General features: G+C 40.6%; 2 protein-coding genes across 4 annotated transcripts in view; one reads left to right on the top strand and one right to left on the bottom strand.

Moving 5' to 3' along the window:
• Nucleotides 1-5,459, top strand: part of cerkl (CERK like autophagy regulator) — a 40,962-nt gene extending 35,503 nt beyond the window's left edge. The window contains exon 15 of the mRNA XM_085248511.1: nt 22-5,459. The gene's annotated coding sequence lies outside the window, so the exon portion shown is untranslated. The remainder of the gene's footprint in view (nt 1-21) is intronic.
• itga4 (integrin alpha 4) overlaps nt 1-13,867 on the bottom strand; it is a 36,503-nt gene that overhangs the window by 2,116 nt on the left and 20,520 nt on the right. For all 3 annotated transcript variants that reach the window (XM_085248509.1, XM_085248506.1, XM_085248507.1), the window contains exons 8-28: nt 11,695-11,780; nt 11,493-11,555; nt 11,275-11,415; nt 10,893-10,998; nt 8,778-8,872; nt 7,819-7,909; nt 7,690-7,735; nt 7,273-7,427; nt 6,040-6,194; nt 5,764-5,916; nt 5,013-5,089; nt 4,530-4,671; nt 3,615-3,716; nt 3,234-3,310; nt 2,901-2,990; nt 2,634-2,721; nt 932-1,039; nt 644-769; nt 424-549; nt 243-341; nt 13-132 (exon numbers count right to left, since the gene is read on the bottom strand). In XM_085248509.1, coding sequence (XP_085104635.1) covers nt 13-132; nt 243-341; nt 424-549; nt 644-769; nt 932-1,039; nt 2,634-2,721; nt 2,901-2,990; nt 3,234-3,310; nt 3,615-3,716; nt 4,530-4,671; nt 5,013-5,089; nt 5,764-5,916; nt 6,040-6,194; nt 7,273-7,427; nt 7,690-7,735; nt 7,819-7,909; nt 8,778-8,872; nt 10,893-10,998; nt 11,275-11,415; nt 11,493-11,555; nt 11,695-11,780 — 2,246 coding nt within the window. The remainder of the gene's footprint in view (nt 1-12; nt 133-242; nt 342-423; nt 550-643; nt 770-931; nt 1,040-2,633; nt 2,722-2,900; nt 2,991-3,233; nt 3,311-3,614; nt 3,717-4,529; nt 4,672-5,012; nt 5,090-5,763; nt 5,917-6,039; nt 6,195-7,272; nt 7,428-7,689; nt 7,736-7,818; nt 7,910-8,777; nt 8,873-10,892; nt 10,999-11,274; nt 11,416-11,492; nt 11,556-11,694; nt 11,781-13,867) is intronic.

The raw sequence follows: 13,867 nt of genomic DNA on the forward strand, positions 1-13,867 counted from the left end.
AAAATTGAGTACCTTCCACAGACACCAGATGAGAGCTGCCAGGATTGTTAACCCCACGGCTAAACTGACAACGACAATGAAGATTTTCACCATCGCTGAGGGTTTCTGGGTAAAAACTGCTTCCACCAATACCTGGAAATGTGCAACATACATCTTTAACATTGCTGCACCACGGCAACTGTGAAGCCCAGACTCTCGGATCACACAGCAGTGTGTTCTGATTGGCTGCAGGGGAGTTTTACCTGTGCTACAGGATGATCCTGGATCAGGATGGTGTTATTATCTTGTTTAGGTGATGACATCACTGCCATGCTTTCCAGGATCATGATCCCATGGCGACCCTGAGACACAGAGAAAGGCATCAGGGACCAGAAACTCTGGCAAAATGCAGTGAAATCAGTCGCCTGCGTGCGAGTGTGTTACCGGAGCTTGCCGTAGTACGGCAGGATTCAGGTTGGCTTCCAGTTGGATGGTGACCTCTCTCCCCGCCTCCAAATTACCAAGGCGACACACTAACCACTCACAAGCCTTATCGGTGCGGCCACAAAACTGAACATAGAGAACAAAATTAAAGTTTGCACCCTTGCATAAGCTATATCTGAGAGACTACATTTTATGTGTGTGTGTGTCTGTGTTTGAGTACCATTCTACGGGTGGAGGTGGGCGAAAAGAAGAAGATGAGTTGTTTGATGAAGGAAGCTTGAGGGGCGTTGCAGTCGTCGATGACTGAAACAGTTGTGTCACTGATGTAACACACGCCTTGAGACGACTGCAGAGAGAATTCATGTGTTAGTACGGTCTGTTCTGTCGCCATTTACGAATAACTTTTCTCACGCTCTTGGCTTGTTTCACCTCAATTCCAGCCATGACACATGAGAAATCACACAGAACCTAAGTGTCAAACCCACTGCCGATGTTTGTGTTGATGTACCTGCCAATCGACCACTTGCAACAGCCTGTGACGGTAAGGTGTGAGGATCTTCGGCAGCGCAATTTCAACCACAGTGTCGACTGACCTGCTGGGACCGGAGTTTAACACCTGCAAGGAGATGGAACAAGATGCTGAGACTCTCTAAGGCAAGGACGTGTTCATATCAAGAGCCCTGTTTATTTACCTTGCGCTTTTTCACCTTTTGATGTGTGCGCACCAGTGAAAGTAAACCAAATGAGCACAAACATAGCAACAACTTCCTGTTTGGTTCTGAACACTTCCCTTTAAAGAGTTGCTAAAAAATTGTTGATTGGCTCCAGTTTTATGATGTGCTACTACTACTAAGACCAAAGGTTCCTAATTGAAACCAGAAATGACCAACTTACAGATGACCACTTTCCTAAACTCTCCAACCAGTGTTGATGAAATTGGACTTGCTGTGAAGTTTTAGCTTCACATATGAAATTGTATTTTTGGACAGCTGCATATATTTTTTATTTTGGCCAAACTAGTCATTCTTCTATTCCATTTTCTTTGACTATATGCTGTTGAAAGTGCCGTGACACACAGAACTCGCACCGCGATCTCTGTGTTTCCTCATTTGCTGACCTACATTCTTAAATAAATAAGTTTGGTCATGCAACTAATGTCGTGACACTTCTGTGTGTCACAACATCCCACCTTGACACATCTAACTCTTCATAAACTCAGTACATAAGTCCATCCATCCTTTTCCGCTTATCAGGGTTGTGTGTGTGTGTGGGTGGAGATGGTGGAGTCAAACTCAGGACCTTCTTGCTCTTCTTCTTGGCATCAGTGCTAACCATTATGCCACCGTGCTGCCAGTACACATATAATATGTCATATTTATATAGTTTTTTAAAATATATTTATCTATATAATATTTACAATATTTCTGCTAAGTTCTGCTATGTTATTGTATTTCTGCCAATATTATGTTTTCTTTACGTTATTGCAGTTCTGCTAAGTAATTACATTTTTGCTAAGTTCTTATGCTTCTGCAAAGTTATTACAATGTTTTGCTACTTTTCAGCTTTTTCGGCTATTTTTAGCAGACAGCTTCAGCGTTACAGCATCCACACAGCATTTTTGCAGGAAATGCAAATTTTTCTAGTTCTCTTTAAACTTTGCGTTTGTGATCAGCAATAAAGCTTGTCATGGTGTAGTGGTTTAAATTTGCTTAAAAAAAGATCATTGTTTGCTCTCACGAGAAGATCCGGCATTAAAAATCTGCCTAAATCAAATACACAGAGCTGCACTGTGTGACGATCCCTTGTGAATATGGGAGCAGCCGAAAGTAGCTTTTTATTGTCCTGGTCACAAAATCAAATTTTGACATAAACAGTATCATTTATGTGCTCTCTGTTGTTTAATCAGGATAAAATGGAAAAAAATTGGAAAATATCGTATTATAATGTTATACTGCCTCAGCTCAGTGACATGTTTTAACACACTCAATATTTTTAGTATTACTATAACATACATACAGGCAGACATACACATAAATCAAACTGTCTGCAAATGTGTACAAGTCTACCAAAGTCAAATGTTAAATTTAACCTCAATGAGCTCCATCTGTTACTCTTTTGCTTGTTTGGTATTTAAAGCATCCAGAAGTGTGTTTGCATCCTGTCTGATCACATATGAAAAAAAAAAAACCCTCTGAATCAGGCTGACCTACCTTGTATGTGTAATTGAAGCTTTCTGAATAGCAGTTAGTGGAAATCAAGTCTTCATCTCTAACTTCAAAAGAGGAGGGAGTCACAAAACTGTAAACAGGCAGACAGAAAGCATTGGGATTAGTTCTCCGGAGTTAAAGATATCCTTTATTTCTGCACTCTGAGGAAAAAATGTTGTTCACATGAATTTCACTGACATGGTTAAAAAAACACCCCAAAAAAGCCTTTGACAAAGCAAATAATAGTAATGCACAACAAGGTGAGCTCACCCGTGGATGTTCACATTGACTCCATATTTGAGAGGAAGGGTGAGGCTGATGGAGTTGTCATGGAGATATTCCCTCCTCTCATAGTTATCACTGCAGAGAAAATAAATTTCACATATTTTTACTCCCTGATGGTTTGATTCAAGGTTTAAAAGTCTATAAAGCTATTTCATATTCATTATTGTTTCTTCTTCTTCTTAAATGTTCACATTAACCTGCATTCTGCATACTCCTTTTTCAATAACACTTTATCTTCATACATTTGTTTGCTTTACTGTCATAGGTGAGGTGCCCACTCACCTCAGAAAAATGATGAGGTGAGCGGAGGAGATTTACCTGCTGGTGTTGACGTGAATGAGGTTTTGTCCAGGTGTGCTGTTCTGGTTGACATCCAACAGAAAGCTGATATTCAGCTACAAGAAAAAAACATTACTTAACATCTTCCTTCTTTATGATTTTTGCTGCTAGAACTTTTTTACACAATACAGGAATCTCTACTCAGCTGCGGTCCGTTTCACCAGATCGTTTTGCAATATTTTAAACAGATAAGTCGAGGAAAAATAGAGAACTGAAAGCACAAGAACCCGCTTTGACCTTTGATATGTGGACCACAGGAAGTTGAGGACCCATAATAGCTGGCTGGAGCACGACATTCAGGTTCCTCATAATTTTAGTAAGTGATCAGTGTGTGATTACCTCCAATTAGCTCGGGCTTACCTGGGTGTGCGCTGGAAGGAGGAAGCTGGTCACACTGCAGTCAACACCCACTGTTGTAGCGTTGACTTCCTGTGTGACATCACATCTGACCACATTGTCCTCCTGGTTGAAGAGAAGCAGACTTGTTTTGGTTTTGTTATGTATTATAATTTTGACAATGATCATTTAACAGTTGTGTGACTACCTGTTTACACAGCAGTTTTAACTGTAAGACCAGCCATGAAACATACTGCTGTCCATTGTATCTGCCTATGGTTGCTGATGACACTAAGAGAGCAGCAGTCTGCTGTTCATCTTCATGTAGGTTCTCAAATAGAGTTCTGTTTTTCTAAGAATGATGGCACTTTTTTCTCATTTTACCCAATCTGCATCCACCTCTGGCAGCTTACTCAGCCAGGACCATTTAGGAGTACATACATGACGGTAGGTATGTTTTTCTGCCCTAAAAACAGCCCTGAAAATGACCCTGAAACACACAAGCTACACACCATTTTATCTATTGATTCAGTTTAGTTTTATTTATATAGCTTCAAATCACAACAATGGTTGCCTCAAGGCTCTTTGTGAGGTAAAGACCCTACAGTAATAGAGAGAAAACCGAACAATCAGAACAAGAAATCAGACTTGGCGACAGTGGGAAGGAAAAACTCCCCTTTAACAGGAAGAAACCAGGCATAAGAGATTAAAATTAGTAACCGATGCAAAATTGTGTATAAACACATAAAGAGTGAGAGAGGTGAGGTGTGTAAAGAAAAACACTTGGTGCATTATGGGAACCCCTCCCTAAACCTATTGGAATTTAACTAAGGGAGTATTCAGGGTCACCTGATCCAGCCCTTACTATAAGCTTTGTTAAAAAGGAAACATTTAAGCCAAATCTTAAAAGTAGAGAGGGTATCTGAAAGTCTGACTCACATTTTGCAGTACTTTAATGTAGTGGATGTTGCTGGGCAACCGTAGCGTCAGTCGTGGCAGGAAGGCGTCATCTCCAGAGTTCAGCAGTGAGGCTTTCAACATGATAGTCTGCCCGGATCCCAGCGCAAAGTACTCCTGCTGACTGAAGACAAACACGACAAACAACAAGCATCGCTCAGAATCAAACTTTCTCTACTGTTGAAATACTTTTGATTTCTTTTTTGGTTTTAACTTGCAGATTTTTACAGTTTGATCTCAGGAGCCCAAAGTGTGAAGCTGAATATAACCAGCAACTCTGGCACTTACTAATTACAACAGCATACAGCACACATTCATTCTCTACACAAAAATATGCAAACACAACAGCTTGATATCCTTTTTTCTTCCTTTTTTTTCACGTATATTCCGGTTGTTTCCCTGTTGTTGTTTTTTTTTGTCATTCACACACAGCTCCCTGCAGTGTGTGTGTGTGAGAGATCTTACTGTGGGAGCACTAGATGAGCTGACAGCTGCATGTTTGTCGAACAGTTCACCAGGGAGCAGGAACGAGCAAAACGAGTCTGAGAGAAAGAAAAGAAGCAGCGGGTTAGCGGCAGCCGTGAGAATAAATAAACATTTCGATCGTGTTACTTCAGTGATAAATGGTAAATGGCCTGCATTTGTATAGCGCTTTACTCAGTCCTTAAGGACCCCAAAGCGCTTTACACTACATTCAGTCATTCACACATTCACACACTGGTGACGGCAAGCTACATTGTAGCCACAGCTGCCCTGGGGCGCACTGACAAATAACATCAAACAACTTGAGAGGTTCAATAAAAACCCTCTGATGACTAACTCCACCTGTGAATTCCTACTTGTAAACTGTTCCTGCACTGCTTTATGAGTGTGAGCAACATGTGGGGGACGCACACAGCAGGAGGGTGTTAATGTGCTGAGATGCAGCTGAAAGCACATCTGGATAGGCGATACACAAAGTTTGTTGATACACAAAGGTCGAACAAAGATAAAAAATAATAATTTGCAGATGGCTTAATGTGTTAGTTTAGCAGTATGCTAAACCTATGCGTCTATGCTTTTATAGCTGATTAAGCTAATTCATTGTGTTGTAACTGCAAGTAGAAATTTTTCATTTTTATTTAGAGCAGATTTATAAATATAGATATTGATTACTGTGTGCATGATGGGCTGTTCTAGCTGTTATTTGCTGGGTCTTTGTACGTTAGCTTGATACCTGGCTGGTGATGGTGTTGCGGTGTCCTGCGCTCCGCTGCAGAATGGGTTTTAACGGAGGGAAGGATGTGGAAGAGGCTCTGCGGCTGTTTGTCTCCCTGAGACTGTAAGAAACCACAAACTGAACCGGAGTAAAAATGTCCCTCACATCTTTCTGTTGGAGGAAAGAAAAAGGGTTCAGAGGAGGAAAGATGAACATTTTAGCATCACTGCTGTTAATCCAATCAGTGCATCATATGTTAATATGACCAAAATAGACAGTGGGTGAGTATATTACCCTTTGGTAAGCCACATGGGCCACACAAGTGAGATGCCCCTGTCGTGCTCGTACACGCTCGTTTGTGATATTGGACGATCCGTTACCGTGGAAATAGAACCGAGGTGGGAAGGACGGTTTATGGAGGAGGTCAGAGGTCAGATTATATTGAAGATCTGAAAAAGAGAAGAGAGAAACAACCTTCAAAAATCAGGCTGTACACTTTATGCAAAACAAATGTTGCCATTTGGAGAAGCTATCATCCAATCCCAGCACTGAAACTGCAATTAGGCACATTGCTGTTGTAGAAGAGGATAGAGGGAGAAAGAGAAAACGGCTGGAAGGTTGCATTTATGTATTTTACAATAAGGACAGTAGGAGTGTGACTCTGCAGCTTTGGCTGACCGATTACATAAAGCTGACCACTACATTCTTTTATGAGATGTTCAGATGAGTGGAAAAGCAAAGCTGTCAATTTACCAGTTAATCTATGTCCCCACCCTCACCAATGGTCACAAGGGCTGCACAGTGAAGGAGACGTGACGAAAATGAGACTGGCCTCTCCCTTAAAGATAAGGTCAGGAATTCAGGCACTCGACAGTGGCTCAGAGTAGAGCTGCTTCTCCTCCACACTGAAAGGAGGCAGTTGAGGTGGATTGGACATTTGACTAAGAGGCCTCCTCAGCGCCTCCCGGGAGAGGTGTTGCAGGCATGTTCTTCCAGGAGGAGGCCCAGGGGTAGCCCTAGGGCATGCTGCACAATTATTAATTTAAAAACTGTAAGGTAAAGACTCTACAATAATAAAGAGAAAACCCCAGCTATCAGATGCACTTGGCGACAGTGGGAAGGAAAAAATCCTTTTTAACAGGAAGAAACCTCCAGTAGAACCAGGCTCAGGGTGTGGCAAGCATTTGCTGTGACCAGTTGGGGGTGTGGGGACTAAAGACACGCTGCGGAAGAGAGCCAGAGATTAATGTACAGTTTATATCTCTCAGCTGGGCTGGGAAACCCTCGACGTTTCCCTGGATGAGCTGGGGGAGGTGGCTGGGGAGAGGGGACATTTGGATTTCTCTGCTTAGGCTTTGGGTGCCACTGGGGACAGTTGCTGCTGTGGAGTGTTTCGGTGAGTAACATCCACCTGCTGTCACTGACTCTAATGATGTGCTTGATTGGTGTTTACTTTTAAACATAGGTAGCTTTTAAATTTTATAAATTAACAGATAATACACTAAAGAGGTGCAATTAGGGCAGTACCTATGTGCCCCCTGAAATGTCTGGACTGGACACTGAAGCAGATGGTAACGTTAAAGCAGGGAGCTGGATGCTTGAGCTCTCGGCACAGCGCCATCCGATCGTCGATCTGCTCCGGCAGGATCAAAGACGCGTTCACTTGAATCACTGGACGGGTCCTGCAGCACAAGCACACAGTCAGAGAAATTATCACAGCATGCAGACTGGGGTTTATGAATCACTGAAAACAACTGAAAACAAATAAAGCAGGAGGATTTTGTTATTTTCACCTTATTTTCCACAGATGTTGGGACACTTTTGGTTCTCTTGCACACTACATACATTAAAAAAACATTCCTGTTCACTACTATGAGAAGACGGTAACTACAGATGGAGTCTTTTTGGGTAAAGTTTCAACAGGAAGCTTCAGTGACGACTTACCTGAGAACCACGGCTGAGTCAGAAAGGAACGCACCAACTGCCACATCTGCAGAGACAGAGCGGGTTCAGCCTGCTTAAAACGATCTAATGAAACAAATATGGCAGAAGTTTTGGCACAGAATTGTTTACCCTTGTAACCGTTATCGTCAATGTCAATGCCAGAGCTCAGCGACTGCCCGAACATCCTGAGGTCATGGCCAAGGGTGGATCCAGTAATCCTCTGAAAGCACAATGTTAGGTATACCATGGTAAATGGTAAATGGCCTGTATTTATATATGAACCATATATACCATGAAAGCTGGTGTAATGATATTACTTAAAAGCACAGGAGGATATAAGTACTAATGTAAGCATGTGCAGGCAAGTATGCCAAAAGGCCAAATATAGCAGCCAGTGGCTCTTTGCTGCATTTCTTCCCCTAATCCATTTCTGTGTCTGTTTTCCCGTCTATTCTCCTCTGTGCTATTAAAAAGGCCAAAAAATGTCTCGTAATATTCTTATACTTTGGGGGAATTTATCATTAGTATAACTCCCACACTGGTTATTATTCTGTTAATATCTTTTCTGATTTTTTACTGATCTCAGTCTTAAAGAAAGAATAGATCATTTGTCTTGGTTTGATTTGTCCAAATTCATAGCTTTAACTCTTGGATCTGTGCTACTTTTCTCTTCTATTTTTTTTATCTATTGTATTTAATTATTTATGAATCTCTCTTTGAGCTATGACTGCAAGGGGATCAGGTCAGATTTTGCATTTTTGTTAGACGTGTTATTGCACTGGTAAGTAAAAAGTAAGTAAGTGACATTTTTACCTGCACGTCATCCTCATTTATAGCCCTTGCCTGTCACTTAAAGACAGGTAAGTCCCCCACATACACGTTATTCTCTAAATTAAACAGGTGAGTTATATAACAATTTGCCCAGATATATCTTGGGGGAATTACATTTAGAGAACAAAACCTTGTTTTGTACCAAGCTGAAAACATGTTTACTTCTGTTGTAAAATTGGGACATTCATATCTTGTTTCATTTGAGAACCTGCAGTTTTTCTTTTTTTCAGCCCTGGAGGTTTTTGCTCAGTTTGTACCTGGGATGGAGTTGATGAGATGCCCTCTTTTCTGCCGTTGTAGATGTACACAGCTCCTTTAAGGTCGTCTTCATGTGGAGCACCAATCACCACATCTATACACACACACACACACACACACACACACACACACACACACACACAATTTTGTATTTATATACTTGAAAGGATTCTTGTTTTCACCAACCTACAGTGCCATGAAAAAGTGTTCATCCCCTTCCTGATTTCTGTCTTTTTTATTTTTACACTTTTGTACTTAACTTTTTCAGATCATCAAAGAGATTGTAATATTAGTCAGAGAAAACCTGAATAAACCTAAAATATAGTTTGTTTTTAACATAAATTATGATTTAATTTAATAAAGGAAAAAATTTATCCAAACTTACTTTATGTGAATAAGTAATTGCTCCCTAAGCCTTATAACTGGGTGTGCCACCCTTGGCAGCAAGAACTGCAGTCAAGCAATTGGCAATGAGTCTTTCACATCAATGTGGAGGAATTTCGATCCACTCTTCTTTGCAGAACCTCAAAGTGTCAGATTTATTCAGAATACACTGCAGGGTTTTGAAGCACGAACAGCCAAAGCATCTCAATCAGATTTGAGTCCAGATTTTGGCTTGGCCACTCCAAAAAGCCTCGTTTTGTACTTTTTGGGTTTGGTTTAACCAGAGCTGGACTTCCTGCATGTAACCGATCGTTGTCAGGCTGTGAAATGAACCATATTTTAAAATCTGCATTTGTATTTACTCTGGTTATCTTTAGGATGGGACAAATTGTTTTTCACAGCACTGTTTCAGCCTAACCTCATCTTTGATTTCTTTTCTTCAAAGTAGTCGTTGGTTCTTGTGACTTTTTACATAAAATTTTCACACGTTTTAACAAACTAATTTTTAAATTCACAGGGTAATTTTTGTCCTTTCTTGTTTTTTCAGATGGATAAAAGTATGCAAGAGTATATAAACATGAGTAAACACTAGTATGGTCTTTTAATATTTAACTAAAGTATCCTTAAAATATTGAGGTCATGGACACACTAATGCAGTCAGAGATACTTCCATTGTTTCAGCCATCAGCACACTGATTTACATTTATTTCTTGCCTTACAATATTTCCAAGTTTACTGTAACGCTAAACTTGAAATCAGTCTTCATAGTAAAATTTCATGACTATAACTTTTCCTTTTTTCTCCAAAAGTTAGGTGGGTCCACCGTGTGAGTGTGTGTGTGTGTGTTAGTGAACAGATACAGTGTGTCCCCAGACCATGGGTACACACACACCCTTTTATCTAGCTGTGGCAGATTAGAGGGCATGTTCAGTTACAGAGCAACAACAGTATGTCATTAACGTTTAATGAACATAATAACACCCTCCACCCCTCTCACAAACACACACACGTACAAACACACACACAGACACACACAAACACACAGAAGGTAGGGGTCTTGATGTATGTGTTAGGGCGTTGTGTTACTTATCAGGAAGTCTCAAGTAGTTGGTTGGCTTGTAAGGCACCTAAAATACATCATCACTACATGCATGTTTTTCTGTTATGTAGCTCAACAGCCAGTTAAGTAATGTAGTAGCATTTCTAATGTTTGTTCTAATGCAGTAGATCTGTGCAGAAAGTAAAGAGAGCAGCTCTCTAATTACCACTCTCAAGGTGCCCTGGAGCACACAAGTGAACCCACAGCTGCTCACTGTGGGTTTTTGTGCTACTGTGACAGCTACTGAAGCAACGGCAGAGCATGTGCTGTTAGCAGTAGCTAGAGCAGAAACAGTAAAAGCAGGAGTCGTTTAAGTATAGTACTTATTTGCAGTACAAAATCTTCTGTTATTTGTAGTACTAGGAATAGTTATAGTACTTGCAGGCAGGTTCACCAGCAGTAATATTAGCAGTGGGACTAGTAGTATCTGAAGCAACAGTTACTTAGACTTCACGTTTTTTGCACTAAGACAGTTAAGGGGATATTTACATTTTGCAATAGTACTGCCATCAGGATTTATCTTTATTTTTACTGGTATATATATTTCCTTTAATGTATTTTTAATACTAAAAGCTTGCTCCAATAAAAAAAAAAACAACAACTTCTAGATCAGTCGGCGTGTGATCCCTACCAGGGTAACCATCGTCATCCAGGTCTCCCAGGTCTGCGATGCTCTCTCCAAATCGGGCGGCGTAGGCGTTGCTGCCAGTCAACTGAAACTGCTCCTCTAGCTTTGCCTGAGAAAGGACACAGGACGCGTTAACAGGTCATCTCAGAAAGTTTAAAGAAAGAAAGAAAATAAAGTCTGTGTTCACGATCAGGTTCTTTTATTTTTAATTCACAAAGACCCGTCCTCATAGCATCACATAAATCAGATGTTTTCATCTCTTCAGGGAAAGTTTTACTCGTTATACATGGATGTATGGAACTGTGAAATTAGGATCGACAGCAGAAACAATCAACACATCAGAGCATCACAGTAAAATAATACCATGCTCAGTGTTCCTGCCTACCTGCCCCTGGTTGATGTACACATGGACTCTCCCTTCTTCTCTCACGTTGCCCGTTGCCATCGGAGCACCGACCAACAGGTCTGACAATCCATCGGCATTTAGGTCCACCGCACAAACACTGGAGCCGAAGTAGGATCCCAGCTACACAAAGACATGAGCTAAGTGCTAAGCAGGCGGTTGCTTTGAATGGGGAGCATTAATGCTAAGGAGCTTCATACCTCTTTTCCAGAGACTTGGGCGACAATCTGTAGCACACTGTTGTCTACTGTAAAGATGAAGACCTGCACAGTGTATACACACAGTCACTGAATTTAACATCACATCTGCTGTACATAACACAATTAAGAAATCTTTACATCACTGCACCAAAGATGCGCCGAAGGCTGGCGGTGCAGCCCTTGCAAGTCAGGTAGGTCTTACCTTTCCCTTCTGATTGTATTGTGGAGCTCCACCCACCACCTCCACACTTGCAGGACTCAGGAAGTGACCAGCTCCAACAGAATAGCCTGAACAACAGCATGGCACATGATTAATTTAGGTAAACTTTAATTTGGGTAAAGTTTCCATTCATTCTCATCTGCTTATCCTTATCAGAGTCGCGGTGGGGCTAGAGCCTATCCCAGCTACAGGTCACCAGTCTGACACAGGGCTAACACAGAGAGAGAGTGCCTGGGTGAAGTTTACTTTAATATTAATACTCCACTAAGTTTAAAAAATGTTGATATTCTTATGTTTGTCATACTCTGCCTGATAATAACAATTCTGTCCTTTTACTTAAACTGCTATTTGCACAGTGTGGCGCTTTTTCACATGACTGAGGTGTAGCTGTGGGCACAAGGATCCACACGAGTATGCAGGCATGTCACATAATTCACAAGTACACTTGTACAAGTACACATTCACTTGGTAAGTGATTCTAGAGCAACCGATTCAGGAAATGTCTTGTGAAGCAGGGAAGGAACCATTAGAGCTCTGCTCATTCATTTGGCACAAGCCTGTGTTCACAGCTAACCTATGTTGTTACGTATTTCCACCGCACAGGTGGCTGCTGGACTTCCCAGTTGAAAACTTTTACCAGATACTGTGCTTCCTGACTAAAATGTTTTCAGTATGGATCTTTAGAGAAAACTGGATATTTCTTTTACTTGTGAATAGACCTCAGCTAGCTCCTACCCCATTTATAGACTTAAATGCTAAGCTAATCTTCTGCTTCTCAGTGTAAATAAATAAATCCTTATGTCATTCATATTATTAACACTGTATAAAAACTGTTTACAAAGTGTACATCAACCTGAAACAGCAAAATAAGGTAGAAACTAGTCTGTTGGTTGACACAATTTTACCAGCAGTGGTGAAAATTAGATTTATTGGTTAAGGTTTCAGATCAGGTTTGGCATGTGGTCGATCTATACTGAGGTAAACCATTTGTGTGTGGCAATGCACAGACACGAAAAAGTCAAAAACAACCACAGGCTTAAAAAAAAAAAAGTTCCTGAAACTGTTTCCTGTGTACACACACACACACACACATAACCACATACACCAGTGGCCTGAAGACAAAACTCAGTAAAGTTTCTACCCCCATCATAAGTGAGAAGAAACCATTTTGCAGTCTGAGCTTGTATAATTGTCATTTCAGCAGCTCCTCACCACTGGTAATTGTGGTTTTTACGTCCCGTGAGAACCTTGAAGATGCTTTCACCTACAGTTTTCAGAACATAGCACCTCTCTGCTTGGCTTCCTGTTTCTCATGAACGCTGAGAGGTGATGCATATGCTAAAATGCGTTCGTATAGTTTTTTCGAAGTTTTTTCTCTTGGTTTCTTAAATGAAAACACGAATAAATATGACTTATGCCATGTCTATATGTACCCTTTATCCTCCTTAACACATGGGCCAATCTGCACCAACATCCTTACAGATTAAGATCTATATGTTATTAGAAAAATATATAGATCTCAGTTCCTTTGATTTTTGTATTTACTATGTTCATCTAATCACCCCCTGCAAATGCAAATGCGATGTTATGATCTCCGTTTTCAGTTGTTTCACCTGTCAGTTTCAACATGCGTAACTTATATTGTATATTTGTATATAATCTTGTGTGCGAGTGTGTGTGTGTTTAAGTTTTCGTCATCAGACTATATACACACCTAAATTGCTCAAGGATTAATAAAGTATAGTGATTCGGCGGTATAAAGCACATATTCAGAATAACAAGATAAACTAACCATACATGTCTGTGCCATACAGGAATGATGCTACAAAGTGCAAAACAATGCATCAACACGGGATGTAAATGTGTACATGCAGGTGTCATGACACGTATTCCTGCCAATGTTTTTGGATAAGTCTGCTGATCTAAGAGGCACAAACAAAAGGAGGAGTCTACCAGCAAAGGCACTCAAGTTATTAAGCCAACATCAATGTAATAATTAGACTTTAAATTTGCTTTGCAAATATTTTACAATAAAGAACAATCAATAAATAAAATAACGTTTGGGCTATGCACACTTTTTTTATACAAGAAAACTCCACAGGGCAAGTTCTCAGTTTCTCCAAAAACATGTTCACTGTGAAGCCGTGAGCTTTTT

Source organism: Mchenga conophoros, linkage group LG16, assembly GCF_057382185.1.
Source record: "Mchenga conophoros isolate Kocher_MC1m ecotype Shallow Benthic linkage group LG16, M_conophoros_male_GT1.1, whole genome shotgun sequence".
NCBI classification, from domain to species: domain Eukaryota; kingdom Metazoa; phylum Chordata; class Actinopteri; order Cichliformes; family Cichlidae; genus Mchenga; species Mchenga conophoros.